The sequence below is a fragment of the Cyprinodon variegatus genome, unplaced genomic scaffold (genome assembly GCF_000732505.1).
Source record: "Cyprinodon variegatus isolate N-32 unplaced genomic scaffold, C_variegatus-1.0 Scaffold738, whole genome shotgun sequence".
Lineage (NCBI taxonomy): Eukaryota > Metazoa > Chordata > Actinopteri > Cyprinodontiformes > Cyprinodontidae > Cyprinodon > Cyprinodon variegatus.
In genome coordinates this window covers 368,511-384,363 of record NW_015151191.1, presented here as the reverse complement: position 1 = coordinate 384,363, position 15,853 = coordinate 368,511, and the positions used below count along the sequence as shown (strand labels likewise).

General features: G+C 34.8%; 3 protein-coding genes across 4 annotated transcripts in view; all 3 read right to left on the bottom strand.

Annotated features, from left to right (window-relative positions):
- The window catches only part of LOC107097976 (A-kinase anchor protein 7 isoform gamma-like), a 17,136-nt gene extending 9,262 nt beyond the window's left edge, over positions 1-7,874 (bottom strand). Inside the window, exons 1-5 of the mRNA XM_015395379.1 lie at positions 7,524-7,874; positions 7,199-7,451; positions 5,208-5,357; positions 4,921-5,072; positions 4,405-4,541 (exon numbers count right to left, since the gene is read on the bottom strand). Coding sequence (XP_015250865.1) covers positions 4,405-4,541; positions 4,921-5,072; positions 5,208-5,357; positions 7,199-7,451; positions 7,524-7,688 — 857 coding nt within the window. The 5' untranslated portion in view covers positions 7,689-7,874. The remainder of the gene's footprint in view (positions 1-4,404; positions 4,542-4,920; positions 5,073-5,207; positions 5,358-7,198; positions 7,452-7,523) is intronic.
- An 836-nt stretch (positions 7,875-8,710) lies between these two features.
- LOC107097977 lies at positions 8,711-12,442 on the bottom strand. Of its 2 annotated transcripts, none has more exons than XM_015395382.1 (8): positions 12,165-12,442; positions 11,906-12,027; positions 11,207-11,267; positions 10,955-11,104; positions 10,090-10,158; positions 9,854-9,934; positions 9,525-9,725; positions 8,711-9,219 (listed from the first exon to the last, which is right to left on the bottom strand). In XM_015395382.1, exons 1-8 carry the CDS (start codon positions 12,223-12,225, stop codon positions 8,885-8,887), a joined length of 1,080 nt encoding a protein of 359 aa, XP_015250868.1. In that variant the 5' UTR covers positions 12,226-12,442; the 3' UTR covers positions 8,711-8,884. The 2 variants fall into 2 exon arrangements, with proteins under 2 accessions (XP_015250868.1, XP_015250867.1); XM_015395381.1 differs by having other exon boundaries at positions 9,854-9,946; positions 12,165-12,441.
- A 1,567-nt stretch (positions 12,443-14,009) lies between these two features.
- The window catches only part of LOC107097978, a 6,070-nt gene continuing 4,226 nt past the window's right edge, over positions 14,010-15,853 (bottom strand). Inside the window, exons 6-8 of the mRNA XM_015395383.1 lie at positions 15,736-15,825; positions 15,054-15,245; positions 14,010-14,548 (exon numbers count right to left, since the gene is read on the bottom strand). Of these exons, the coding sequence (XP_015250869.1) occupies positions 14,172-14,548; positions 15,054-15,245; positions 15,736-15,825 (659 nt within the window). The 3' untranslated portion in view covers positions 14,010-14,171. The remainder of the gene's footprint in view (positions 14,549-15,053; positions 15,246-15,735; positions 15,826-15,853) is intronic.

Sequence of the window (15,853 nt, the reverse complement as noted above, 5' to 3'; positions counted from 1 at the left end):
AAATAAATAAATTAAACAGGTAGTAAACACACTTTTCATTTAGCCCACATTTAAGTATTGTGCAATATTTTTGTTTTTATTTCATTGTTTAGATATAATATTCAATATCAGATAATAAATTTACAACAAACAAGAAACAATTATGAGAAATATGCTTAAAAACATGAGTCTGAATGTCAGTTTTCCATATAATGCGTATTAATTGGTCATTTAAGCTGCTGTCAAAAACCTTTCAACTGTTTTTAAATACCCAGAAAAATATAATTTCTATCAATCTACTACTATTTCCTGACTCCAATTTTTGTTTGTGGATTTTCAGATCACTATGGACTTCATATCACTGTGTACCCTTTACAGTTTTCTGACTGATCGCCATCATGGCTGATCATCTGGCTGACCTTTAAAAACGTAATCTACCGATTCCAATTTTAGCCAACACTGCGTTTCTTCATATAACCGACACTGTCAGATGTTATAAGATCACAAAACACCTTTAATACTTCAATCTTATCGATCAAACACTTAAATAATACCTGTGAAACAAAACACACTTGTTTTAACTGCACTTTAGGTAGTGTCTTTCAGATATAAATAGTGGTTTAGAATACCAGCTATGGCTGAATTTGAGATAATATTGGTTTTACACGCAAGTATCAACCTATCGTCCAAAATTAAGGAAATAGGGGCTGATTTATCAGTTCACCCTCACTGTAGACATGTGGATCTCTTCAGAGTCGTCAGTAGAACAGTCTCTAGCTTTCAAAGAGAATAAACACAAAATCTTCAGCTTCATTGTTTTTCTGGAACACCCTGGATAAACTCCTGGAGTTGTCATATCAACAACAGTTTTCTAAATAAATGCAGATTCTTCAAAGTGCGGTGCATGAACTATTTTGTTTGCAAATATTCCTAAAGCTTGGAATAAATGTGATTTTTCAATGAGAGTGGATTCAGTCGGTAAATCCCGAAATCTAAATCACTGAGAGGAAAAATAGACCAAAGTCAAACGTGGCAGAGCATTTCAATTGTATAAAAATCTATATGAACACCACCAGAGGTTTTGCAAAAAATTAATTGTTTTATAATGAAAATAGAAGAATATAGAAGACAAAAAAAACACCTGGAAACTCAAACATTCTTCAAGAGTCAGTTTTCAGATGACATTAGAACCCTGATATTACAATATTATGCTTATAATAGTAACTAAATAGTTAAGTTGCCTTGAAAATGAAAGGAAATGATTCCACTATAAATCTAAAATATAAAAAAGTTAAATCTAAAGTGATATTTTGCATTGTTAACCCCAAAGCTGTGTAAACCACTTGCTGTCATAAAGCTGGACAGATCACAGACGATGAGAGATCCCATCAAAGAACTGGAGCATGATGGCTTAAATAAACCTGAAAGGTCTCTATTTGATTAAACTTCAGAGTATTTACAACACATCCTGTGAAAAATGGTTCCACCCTCAGTCACAGATCACTACATTTTGGAAAACACTAATATCAGTATGTGAATGCATTATTTAAACAGGTTTTATCTGCAAAATAAAATAGGAAATCAGTATATTAATATTGTTACAGAATTAAAGTATATGTTGACGCAATACTGTTTAAACTTAGGGCTAAAAGCACCAAAGGATTTATTGTGTTGATTTCTGAACGTCGCTGATGGGTTCAGTTTCAGGTCCATTTCTATATCTGCTCATACCGTACAAATTGAGCTCAGTTTTCTAAAAATAGATTAATCCTGCTTTTCTTGTATGTTTATAGCTTTACATAATCCCTAAGTATTAACGAAAAACCATCTGAAAACATCCTATAATTTCTTTAACCAGGTAACCAGGGCAGTGGGGGAAACTGGAAGAGAGAAAATCTCTGATGTCAGAACAGCTTGTTTTATTCCCTAATACCAACGGAACCTTTTACCAATGATGTAGTTATAAAGATAACAGTCTCCAATGATTTTTCTTTAGATGTTTCAACACTCCACACCATATTAGACTGTATTTGATAAGGTGTTGAATGACTGATGTTCATCTAAAACTTCCACTGGACTAAATGATTCCAGTTAAGGTCAAATACTAATTTAGAGAACACAGGGTTTATACAGGAATGAGCAACTCTAATTTAATGCTTTATAATGCTCTCTTAATGCTCTTAGAAATAATTTTAATGCCATCGTTAGGTACCCATGACTCTCATATATACACGGCAAATTCCTTCTTCATCTTTACCGTCGGCAGGCTGCAATTCCTCGATTTCCAGCCACTTTTGTTGAAATTATAATTTTCGCATTATCTAGCTTTTTCTCCGCCTCGAGCTTCTTTTCCGAACATACGGCTTCACGATCAACCGGAAGCAGTTCCGCACAAATATGCAAATATATCGCGATATAATATATTGCAATATATTTGCAAATATATATATCATTTAATAAGTTGTTTCTATAAAACAAATTCAAAATAAAAGCATTTTAAATGCCTAAATAATCACATTTAATGCATTTTAATGCCAATTCAGGCCTTAATTAAAAAATAATTATTTAATGACTTAAGGATGTTTAATGACCCGCGGAAACAGAGAAAGAGAAAGAAATCAGAGAAGTAATATAACTGATGCATGCTTTCATTCTTCTAATCAGGCAACTACAGCTCATTGATGGAGTGCAATGGGAAATTTTGTGCATAACTATATAATCTTCGTAATTGGCAGAAAAACTATGTGCTTTATCTTCTAATTGTATCAGTGGCCTTGGGTTTTGTATGGAAGGGTGTGATTCCTCCAGAATCCTGTTATCTTGTTTCTTTTAAGTTACATGGGGGTTTTTTCAGCCTGGTTCTTGTTCAGAGAGAACAGAGCAATTCTCTCAAGGTTATTTTTCTTTCTTCCTCCCTACATCAGTTTCACATCAATTTCTGGAATGTACTGTGATGTGTATAAAAGGATGTCATAGCTTCACATTCACTAATTCACTAGTGAGCACCATGTGTGCACTATGGCCTCTTCCCCCCATTAAAGACATTTAATCCTAGCGCTTTGTGTCCTGAGCCCGTGACATCATCACTGACCCCTCACACGCCGACATGGACTGTTCTCCCTGCTGCCCTCTGGGAAGAGGCTTTGCAGCATTCGATGCAGGTCCAGCAGATTCTGCAACAGCTTTTTCACCACTGCCATAAGACTGTAGAACTGTTAAAACTCTAATCAAGTCACAAATTGAGACTCTGCATCACAATTGTACACATTCTATTTGCACAACATAGCGGATTTTTATTTTTTAAATAGAATTCAACTCAGTGTTCTACTGCATTTTGCACCATATTTATTTATTCATTTTGCACTGCTCTGAACCTTTCATATTACCGGTAATGGTTTTTGCCCCATGTCTCTCCTACACTGTTTACATTCTGATCACTGCTACACTTTATAAATGAAAATGTTCATTTCACTGCTAAGTTGCTCATTCACTGTTAAAAAAGCTGTATGCATCGAAATTTCATGTTGTATACACTCTGTGTTTACAAAAAAACAATCAAGTTTGTTTAAGTCTGGTGAACTGTCTCCAACGCCACTTGCCTTCGATTAAACTGACGAATAAAAAGATCAATCTTTTCTAAGTTTATTGAAACAGTGTCCTACTCCTCTGATAATTGTATTTCCATAACACCTGGCAAACACCAGAACTCCACTCCTTACACTGCCTACATGTTTGTTACAGGAAATCTGGTCGGAAACAATTTCTTCTGGGCCACATTTAACGTTTTCTTTCCCCTTTGGTGGTGCTTTAATTTTATACTATGCTTTGAAAAGTTAATATTCTTTTTGCAAACTGCTTTATCTCTTTTTCTTTAGTTGTATTGAATGCAGCTTAACTCACTTTTAGTATGAATGGTCCTAATCAAGAAATATAGCTCCGTCTTACCAACAAAGGTGCAGAACAGAATCAATCGTTAACAAAAACCTGGGAAATGGTGATAAAAATCTTTACTTGTATTTTTTTTACGCAATAAACAAAATCAAGCCTTTAACAACTTTTTATGGACTGAGGAAATACATTTAGGACTTTAAACAACATAATTCCTGGGATAAAATATGTATTTAGATAATAATTGACAACATTAAACCTATTTTTTTTTTTTTTTATCCAATGCTGACAGAAGAATATGATGTTTTATTTAAAGTTTTTCATTACAGTATTTACAGTTTGCATGACAAAGCATTCAGTTCAACACCCTGAAGTGAGTAAAAGCAAAGGCTTAAATCTTTGGTAACTTGGTACTAACATATGGTGTGTCTTCAACCTCAGTCTAGGGATTAATATTTGTTTTCTTTCTTTAAATAACTCCTGTCTGAATGCTTAATTACTAAATGCTAGCATGTGCTTCAATGAGAGGTTACTCACAGCTCCACTTGCTCCTGACTGGCCAGATGAGTGACCAGTAGTGTGATGTGAAGAGTCGGAACTGGGATCATAGCTTTGGCCAGGCGGGGCTCCTGCTGAATTATGCCTTCCTGGACCTCTTTGACAAGTGACTTAATCTGTCACAGACACAATCGCTTTCAGTTATTCAAAGCAGAAAGACATTCATCCATTTTCTCACTCACAAAATTCACTTGGAAATCCAAGATATATCTCGTTATTAACTATGTGAGAGAGGAAGTCTGAGAAAAAGGTTATAATTTAGCTCAAATAAAATGCTGAAATATTTAAACTACTGTTCAGTAAATAGGAGTTTGTTTCAGTATAATATGTGTATTGATTTCAAAACTAATCAGAAAAAGAGAATATACCAAGATGAGCATTTCCAATAACAGAAGAAGAGATTTTTCATAACAGTTATTCTCTGTTTATTAATTAGAAACATTTTATAAACAAAGATTAACATAGAAATTCTAGCCTATATTAGGCTTTTTATACCTGAGGGTTAGTAATGGGTATGGATACAAAGTAGTTTGGTCTTTGGCTCTTTTTCTTTTTCTTCTGATCAACATCCTCCTCACTGTCCAGTCGGACCCCGCTGTCTCCTCTCTTTCTCTTCCTCTTCTTCTCAGCTGTCTCTAGGGTGGGGACTTTACAGGACACACAAACACTTTTGAGAACATAAGTTACATGAAACTGAAAGTAGTTTGTTATCAGTAGGTCAGCTACATTAATTTACGCTGGTCATACTGACACAGTTGAAGAACATCATGAATTAGACTTACATCCAAGCTCTTTCCATGTGGTGGGGCTGGTCAGTGCAAATGGAAGCTCAGACATTAAGCTGGCCGACGCCTCGACTGATTTCAGCTTCTTCTTTATCAGCTTCATCTTTTCTCTCCTAATTTTCCTCTTTGATTTCTTTTCATTTGATTCTGTAAAAAAAGGGGGATAATAAATAAATGAGAAGACGTATTTATTATTAAAATAAATCTTTATAAAGTACTAAGAGCTATTATATGTTTTTAGATTTTTTTTATAGTGGACTGATAAACCTTGATGTATTTTATTAGGATCTTATGTGATAGACACAAAATAAGTTTGATGGAAAACTAACACTGCAGTTTAACCCTGGAAACAATACTGCTGTGATGAAGCAGGGTGGTGGCAGTATTATGTTGTGGAAAGCTGGTCAGAGTTGATGGGAAGAGATGCATGATCAAAATGTATTAGATAAAAATGTGTTCAATTTAAATAACTGATGATGTCCACTTAGAGGATTTTTTTTCAGTGTTGAAATTTTACAGCCATCAAGTCATTCATGTCCCGTTCATTGTTAAGCAGAGCCTCACTACTATCTGCTTGTAATGCCAGAGTGGAGGCATACTAGAGCAGAAAGAAGGGCTCAATTAGAATCCCTCAAATCTGTAAGGACAAGTAAGCCTAAGCGGAAGTCGGTCAGCGATCACCATCTTAAGTATTATTCAAATAGTATTGGCAGTAAGGAAGCTGGAGGTAGGAAAGGGCGCAGCAATTCATTTAGGGACATCCTGACATAGCTGAGGCTAGTAGCTATACGGTTGCTCATGATCCTTTGCGTGACAGTTTATACTGGCACAGCCAACATCATGAATCTTAGCAAAAAACATGGTCTCTTCAATGTGCTCTGTGTGACACATGCTAATGTGGGAATCTTTATATTTTGTGTTTTTTCTAGAGAGAGCTTTAGCTGCTGTTACATTTGTGTAACTTCTGTTTTTTTTTTTTTTTGCAGTTCTTTTCCAGATTGCTGCAGGTACAGTCGCATCATCTATGCATGATTCTGTCAAGTAATGACGTTTGTAATGCTGAAGGCTGGATTCAGCCATAGCGTTCCTGTTGTTGACCCAATGAAAGGTGAAGGAATATGAGCTAGGAACAGGAGGTAGGAGCTACCATTTCAGATATGTGGAAGAAGCAATGAATTAGTCTATGGTGTGGCCTGGGATTATTGACACTGTTTGATGTCAACAGGGATGCATTATGCACTTTATGCAATTTTGATTATTAATATAAACACTTAAGAAACATTAGTTATCACCGAAATAGCATTTATCTGTGCTGCAGAGTATAGCAGCGTCAACTTCTCTGCTTTGTTTGGAATGCGACAATATGAGGATAGAAGAGTTACACTAAACTTTTGTGGGGTAAGAGTGCTGTTGGATGCAGACGTTCGCCCTGCAACTGGAGTGAAGCCAATTCGACACTCAGCTCTGTTTTACTCTGCCGTTGTGTCCTTGGGGATGAGTCTTCACCCCAAATTGCCTACTGATGCTGGTCAAGCCTGTATGCAGCAATTTAGCTTCTGTCAGTGAGCTCCTGGGCAGCTGTGGCCACATGGAAAACCTGGCCACTTATTATTTAATGGTTAGTAGGTCAATCAACTTTAGATTAATTCATGAATTCATATTTTGCATTTCAAGTTCTGATAATAAACCAAAGTTAGAATTTATTATACCAGCACAGGTCAGGATGAGTTTTGCATTTAAGGAAGGGATCAATGTATAAAGGATCTAAAAACCAGTATTTCTTTATGAGTTGTCTAAAAATATATCTGCATCCTGACTTGAGTTGCAACCAATATACTCCCGTTACATTTTCTATGTACAAATCATAGAAATACAATATAACTCACATCAAAAACCATAATAAAAAAGAAATAAATCCAGCAAAGATCCTCTATTATGTATAAAGGCAATTCGTAAACATTGATCATGTGTCTAAATGATTTACTCACTGAACACTGCAGGGGTTTCAGCATCTGCTTTACTTCTATGGACCTCCATCACATCAACCAGATCAGTGGGCATCTTCTTATCTTGTTGCATTTCACTCTTCACTTCCACCAGGGTGTCAGCTCCACCACTGTAACCCTCCTCATCATCATCTTCACCATCAGAGGAAACCGTGTTGGCCTCCCCTCCAAAGCAGGAGCTGGCTGGCTGCATTACACTCACAGCTGGTAAACAGACCCAAGTCTGACCTGTAACCTGAAACAGACGCCGATGGTTTAATTATTTTTATTTAAGCCTCTTGAGTGTAGATTAGGCTTATTTTCTTACCTCAGATCTAAATCGCTGTACCTTCGGTTGAAAAGTTTCTACTTTAATAAAACTGTTCGTAAACGATGAATGCAGCTTCCAAATTTTAACGACATTCAGTTTCTGTAAACTAACATTGCTGGACCTGTGCAAACTGAGACTCAACAGCATACGCCCGAATATCATGACAGACTAACATCTTATGTTGCTGCACAGCTACAAGCTAACCGCCGAGGGAAAGCTGTGTTTATTGGTAGTAAATATTAACAGAATTACATTTTGAATGACTCGTTTAAAAAATAACTTTTCAGACTATTTAGAAAAACACAAAACTTCAGCAACTGTGCTAGCTGATAGCCCAAACCGGATGAAGCATTTTGTAAACACGGCTAACTTCCGGTCTTGCTCTAAATAAAACGAAGAGTTTCAAAATAAGAGTTTTCCCTTCGAAGTAAAGGTATTAATTAGTCTGTATATGACAGACTAATTAATACCTGATTTATGTCTGTTGTATGTATGTATTTATTTTTGATTTATGTCTGCTAGGAAATTATTTCCCCAAGCAGCTGTTACATTTTTAACCACCACTGCTCCCAAAAGACGGACATTCCCACTGTGTTTTTAATTTATTGTGTAGTTTGTTCTGCAAAAATAAATGCAGGATTTTTACTTTGGCCTAAATAATAGCACACAATCTCTTTAATGGCTCTAAATGTTTTTTCTTGAGCCGTAAATTTGGCTCTACTCTATTTTTATCTTTTTTGTTTTTTTTTTGTTTAACCTTTTAAAATAAGAAGGCTTTTTCAAAAGGCTGGCTGTGTCCATACGCCTCCCTTTGCCTTTTACTTTGCTGCTGGTACATCAGAATGGAATGTTGAAAGTAGGGCAATAAAAGATATTTCTACTATTTTTAAATTAACAAACATTTTACATCCGATGTGAAAGAAAATCTGGTCAAGCTTCTAAATGGACAATCAGTAGATTCTTTTAAGTGGGAGGTTAAGCCACTGAATTTAATATACAGTACCATCTGATACTGTATACTTCTCTTCTGTATTTATCGTAATGTTTTTTGGCTAAACTGTAAATGTTAAAAGTTACTTTAGTGTGTGCAATAACTCTGACATATGCATACAGATGTAATAATTGTTTAAAGGCAAAAGATCGATTAGTCAAAACAAGACAACATAAAAAGCAGGTTTGGGAAAAGTTTACTTAATGTTGTAGGGGAAATGAACAATGACAAACCTTTTTTGGTACATACAGATAATTTTGTGGCTAAAGCCACAATCATATCACAATCATGTCATTAAGTATGGATACTGACAGGAAAATCTGAATCACTTAAACTGTTGGCAGTGCCCTACTTTTTGCCCTACCATTTATCCAAGGCCAAAAAATCTACCACTAAATAAACCCCCCTTTTTATTTTGACCATCATGTTCATAGTTAGCACTGCCAGAGGGACTGTTATGGCCAGTGTTTGTGTCAGCCAAATTGTCACTTGACTGTGAATTTACCCAGCGTTTTAATAACACATTTTGTAAATCAGAGATGGCATTATCATTTTCTTTGCAGGTTATTAATCCTCTAGCTTTCTCATGGTAAAACACATTAACATGGTGCATAACAGAGTTGCATTCCCAGGTTCCCATCGTAGTAACAGGCTTCGCTTCATGAGCGTGGTGCATCAAAACCAGAATGACAGGCATATCACCTGTGAAGAACAAAAGAGAGTGAATATATCAGGAATAAAGATATATTCATAAGAAGATTTTCTGTCAGAAAAACAAACAGATGCTCATTGTTTTCTCATCATTAAGGACAAAAAGATTAGTGGCAAAAATTTATTATGAAAATTATGATGTTTGAAACAACAGGTTATTTATTGTGTTTATGCTTAAATAAATAAAAACTGTTTCCCATATTTTGAAATATAAAAAAAAAAAGGTCAGATTGAAAACAGATAAACATATGATTCTTAGACTCAATGCAGAAGTTTAGAGAAGCTCATAGTCTTACCCGTAACCAGTTTCATGGCTGCTTCCACATCGGTCCCAACGCGTGAAACGACGGGACAGAAGACAAACGCCATCTGGCAATCCTCACTGTTCTGACTCTCTACCAACATCAGCTGCTGTGTTGAACTCCTGAGTTTATCCAGAATCTGAAGATGGGCATCAAAGGTTTTACCGCCGACCACCATCTTGAACTTCACCATCACTAAGAGAAAAGTTTAAGACATACAGTTTTGGAACTTACAGAATGTATTAAATAAATTAGAAAATAAATAAAAACTGTTTTAATTAAACTAAAATAGATTCAAGGCCAAAAAAAAAAATGCATCTTACCTTGTGCAACCTGGGAGCGACCATAACTGCTTGACCAGAAGTTTGATTGTGTAGAACCCCAAACACTTTGGTTCCCAGCCCCTGAGAATGAGTCTGTTGAATAAGTAAACATAAAAAAAATATATATATATACTTAGGGGAACAATAATGAAGTTTAATTTTCTTTAAAAAAGACCAGCAGGAATCATAATTAATACAACTTATAAATTATAAAGTTGGTAAAAAGTGATGGACACCTTGAGGTTTCTGTAAGGCGGTTTCATTTCTGGAAGCTGCTCGAGCATCCAGCAGCTTAGCTGCAGAGCCTACAAAGCAAAGTTTCATTGTTAAATTACACAGTCTGCAGTCATGGGCTGGTGTCCGAACGTCCACCCTAACCCCTAAATCCCTCAATCACTTTATAGAGCGGGGACTATATAGGGGACTTTATGGTGAATTCAGTTAACTTACCGTTTGTACAGATTGTCACTACTTTTCGCTCCCCATTGGTCACATAACTCCGCCTCCCACCAAGGTACCTGAGCCATCTTTGTTCTTTCTCTCCGCCACAACAAATCCAATGATGTTTTGCAAGGAGAGCACTTGCAAAGCATTCTGGTATATATCTGCTTGTCTAGTGACCAGGGATGATTGCTACTTTTCAAGCAGTGATCATCTACTATTCAACGTCTATAGAGGGTTTTTCACCCACTAGACGTTCGGACACTCATCTAAAATGGTCTAACCACTATAAAGTGATTAGGGCAGACGTTCGGACACAACCTATATTATTTAATTTGTGGATTTTTATGAACATGTAATCATTATAAGGAATTATAACAAAGTGGCAACTAAATACAAACCATTGGAATTTGTTCAAATAAAACATCTGTTTTTGTGAGGCAGATTTTGTTTTTACAAAAGATACTCTATGTTGGTTGGATTACAATCCCCATTTCTATTTAAAATCTTTACATCTGAAAAAAGTGTTAACAGTCCTAAAAATCGGTATCATTTCCAGTATATCTGTTTAACGATAGCTACGGTAGATTTAAAAAAAAAAGTAAAAATATGCTGGTAAAATGATTCTTATAGGCTTTATCAAAACAATGCAATCTGGACCTGGTTGATGTTTCTGCTGTGGCTGTCCTTTGATGTCCTCCAATAAACTAATGTGTGCTTTAAGAAAATGCTGCACATTGCTCAGCTGAGCATGAGTGTCCTTCAGCACATGGAGATAGTCTACCAACACCCCACCGCTGCTTAGGGCATCTGAAAAAAAGAGTACAAGGATGGCACATTCATGCTTTATGGATGATATTCTATTTCTAAATGTATTTTCTGATAAAAAACAAAAAAAACAAATAAACACACCCTTTATGGAATCTTCAGGGATGAAACTTCTCAGATCTTGCAGGACTTTCTCAATTGGTTTCTGTATGAATCACAACAAAAAGGAAAAACAAGCCAAAGGTATATGAGTGTATGCATGCATGGATGTATGGAGTTCTTGTGTTTTCATAAAATTTAAGGAAAAAGCGACCTGAAAGGGGGAAAACAATTTAAAAGTAAAATAAATAAATTGGGAGAAAAATAAATGTCCAAACTCATTACAAAAACTGATGTTATTTGAGACTGAAGAAAATGTTTTATGAGAAAACATTTTGTCATGAAATAAATAAAAGATAATTTGACATTTGGAAATGTGTTTCAGGGGGAAAAAAATTTAAAAATGTACTTTTACACTCAATTATTTTTGGCTTACAAAATGATAAATTTTTCACATAGAGACAAAAAACCTGAATCAAGAGCAAAGACAAAAAAAAAGATTTTTTTAATTCATCAAAATATCTTTTATAAAATTTAATTCTTAAATAGCATCAGGTTTTGGTATCATTGTGGACATTACTTTACATAATATATTTATTTTACTTTTAAAATTATTTTCCACTTTTTTTCTTAAATTTAATAAAAACCTAAAATAACTCCATATGCAGGCACTGTACCAATGTAGCTTTGTTCAAATGCATGTAGTAAAAGTGTACTTGGTCACAACACAAATGAAATAAACACCTGTTTGTTTATTTTCTCAAAGATGGACCTCCTCAGCTTCAGCTTCTCAGGTCCAGGAAAAAGCTCATTTAGATCGATTCTAGTGAGAGACTGGATCTCTGAGTCAGAGCAGAAATTCGCCTCTGTAAAATGATTTCAATAAAGAAATTACACATTAATACATTTAACAAGAAGAAAAATTGTGGAGTGAACGCTAATTGATCCTGTTCCAGTGAAAGGCCCCTAGATTAATCACATAAATCTAATAAATATCACCTACTTTCCAGTACGATCGCTGCGTTTGAATTGTAGCTTCGTATTTCCTTTAACAACACGCTCATGTTTTATATAAGGAGGAATAAGAAGCAGAAGGAAACTATGTCGTTTATTTTGGTTGGCTTCTCACTGTTGTTTCGGTTCTGAGTCTGTAAAAACGAAAGAGAAAAAACAAAGACGTTAAATAAATTATCTACACCTATATACCAATTAATAGTTTGAATACATTTACGTATATTTGCAACGTTTACATGATAAATAACATTAGTTAAACTGTTAACCGTTTAAGCGCAAATTAAATCATATAGGCTTGTGATCTTTGCATACTCACCGCTTCCTGTCATAGAAAGTGAAACTTATGTTAAGCTGCGTTTCTGAAGCCAGCCCATAGAGGGCGCTCTAAGCACCTGACTTTCTGGATAAATGAAACCAAAATAAACTCAGAAATGTATTATGTTTCACTCCCTAATAGTTGGTTTTTATATTTATTTATGTTTATTTGAAATGTGAATTAATTTCATTCATACANGAAATGTATTATGTTTCACTCCCTTATAGTTAGTTTTTATATTTATTTATGTTTATTTGAAATGTGAATTAATTTCATTCATACAATTAGGACCTTTTATAAGAACAACCAGAAATAATTTCAAAAGAAATGTTTTTTAAGCAGTAAGCTTTTATATAAAATATATATAGTATATATAGTAGCTTCATCTGGTCTGTTCCTGTTTGGCTGTCACACCATCCTGAAGAGAAATATCAGCTGTGCTGCTGCCATCAACACACTTGTTTATAGATGTTGAAGATTGGCCTGTTTTTCAGCGTGGTCCTGTTTTCTGACTGTGATTAACTGGATGTGCTCTCTTCATCCGCTGACATGGGGGCCAGCTCGGAGCTCGTCTGCCTGGCTGTGTGTTTCCTGGATGGGGCCACTTGTGGAGCTGGTTGACATTTACCTTTTTATCTCTCCTTTTTTTCTGTATCTCTGCTTCTGTCTCCTTGAACCCCAGTCGGGCTCGGCAGATGGACGCTCACACAGAGCCAGGTTCTGCTGGAGGTTTCTTCCTGTTAAAAGGGAGATTTTCCTCTCCACTGCGCTACAAGCATGCTTACTGTGAGGGATTGCCTTCGAGTCAATGAGTCGATACAATCAGATGGTTGTGCTTAGATAGAAAACTTTGAACCAATCTGACTGTATGATCTGGTTGAACTGTGTCTGTAAAGAGCTTTGAGATGATATGTGCACTGTATAAATAAAATTAATTAAATATTTTCCACAAAGATATCTTTTATATATTTATCTATGTTTTTTTTTGCAGAACCACTTTTGCTACAGGAGTGCTGAAACTAATATATTGAAACACTACTGTGGAAAAACAGTCACTGTACAAATAGCACTCAGTATACTAGTATATCATATGTAGATAATTTATCTAATCCATTTCAAGTAAAGCATACAACTACCGTATATACATTTAAGATAATTTTATGTGAAAATTGGGAGGATAAATTATATCAATAAGAATATCAGATTGAATGCAACTGATCTACTGTAGATATATATATATCTAGATTAAACTCATAGATTTATATTTATATAAGAAATATAAAAATAATATACAGATTGTCAAGATAATAGGTTACTATATTGACAACCATCATTTGAAATCTATTTCTAAATAAAATAAAGCAACTATCAATATAATACAGGTTTTCATCTGTATTTTTCCTATTATAATATAGGTTATGAAATTAATAATCAAAAAGGGACAGAAGAATATAATTGATTAAATTTTTTATTACCTTCAATATGCACAGCAATTTATTATTTAAGTGTTTTACACTACTTTATTTTCCGGTAAATATATAAAAGGACAAATATAGAAACCAAATGCAAATAATCACATCTAAAAAAAAACAAAATATAATATTGTAGAAATATACCTTTAATATATTTATAAGCCGACATCCCTGAAAACAAAAACAAAAAAGAAATATAAATAAACATCTAATCTGCAGGCCCCCAGATACTCTTAGTATCACAGTTGCTACTACTGCTGCTGCTACTGCTGCTGCTGCCAAACAGCCTAAATCCAAACTCACTGCCCCCACTGTCCAAACGGGAGCAGCTGTCAATGCCAGGGTTATTATATTCACCAGTCACAGCCCATTTACTTCCTGGAGTACAGTATTCCAATAGTTTGTTCTGTATCTGAATCACAGCCTTGTAGTTTTCTTGACACCTCAGCAATCCATGCGCTGTCTCATGGTAGAAAATATTGACGTGCAGCACGATATTTAAGTCATCCGACCATGTCCTCCTCGTTGCCATGTGCTTGAAGTCAAGTGTGTGGTGCATCAAGACCAGAATAACAGGTTCATGTCCTGTAGAAAAACATAAAAGTTTAGTTAAAGCTCGAATCGGAGGGAAATATCTTTTATTTTTGCCTAGCGGGGATATGTTGTGCCAGCAACAGAGACATAAATAAGTCTTATGCATGTTTTATAGAGTTAAATATAGTAACAATAAACATTTCTATTTGAGATGATACATTGAACTTCTTTCCATAATATTCGAGCATAAAGGAATAAGCAAGTAAACTATTTACATTAATTTAAATAAATTGATAGTGTAAAAACAAAACAGAAAAAAATATTTAGCTAAATAATATTGGGTGCAATGATGGTTATAATTTCTAAAATCTGAAAAGATTTATGATGCAAAATTTTTTTAACTAATATAAATATCATCCTTTTTATTTCTTAATCTGCAGGAAATCAATAAAATAGTTTGATCAGAAAAGATTTAAAAATAAATCACTCCTAAAATATGTTTTTTTTATATAATATAACTGTGTCTCATCTTAGGTTGAGCTGATATTATGTTTACCTGTTATATTAGTCATGGCTCCATCAACATCTGCCCCGGCACGTGAAGTGATAGGGCAGAATACTATGAGGACCTGGCCCTCCTGACTGCATGAAATGAGCTGAACCCGCTCCTGCATCTGAGCTTGGACCTTGGCCATCAGCTGAAGATGGGCATCAAAAGTTTTACCACTGACAACCATCTGGTACATCACTATGGTGACAGAGAAATGAATGAACATCGGGGAACAGATTCAACCATTTAGTTTACTTCACATTAAAAAACATTACATAAAGATGAGATTATAACACCAAATCAAATAAAAAATAGGTAAAAGTTGGAAAAATAGTCAGTGAGACTTAATTTATAGATATGGGATACATTCTATTTATGATTTTTTTTGTTTTTGCAAAATTTAGTTAAAAGTCAATCAAAGTACAACCATATAAAAAAAGAAAAAAACAAAAGTTTAAGTTACTTCCACCAAAGATTAAGTATAATGTTCTTGCATGTCTACACATGCAACAACTTCAAATTTATAAGAAAGCAATCCTCGATTATTATTAGCTTAAAGCTGCATATTATTGCTATAGATATATGTCAGACAGGCAAAAGTATGATGGGGTTAAGTCATCAGGAGTTTCTATGTGATAAAAACTGTGGGAAAGGAAAACAATAGAAACATGTCAGACTTAAGATTTACCTTGAGCTCCATATGAATGTCCATTTGCTGGTATAATGTGAGGCCCTATTGGAGGACTGGGAGACTTTGTGTCAGGGTTGGATAAAAGATCTGCCAGATATGAATAAAAATACTTATT

Coding starts and splice junctions, on each gene's coding strand:
- LOC107097977 (XM_015395381.1), bottom strand. CDS start 12,225: ATGAGCGTGTTGTTAAAGGAAATACGAAGCTACAATTCAAACGCAGCG. Junction 9,947..10,089: donor CGCCTTACAGAAACCTCAAG/GTGTCCATCACT, acceptor CTTATTCAACAG/ACTCATTCTCAGGGGCTGGG. Junction 9,220..9,524: donor AGCCATGAAACTGGTTACGG/GTAAGACTATGA, acceptor TGTTCTTCACAG/GTGATATGCCTGTCATTCTG.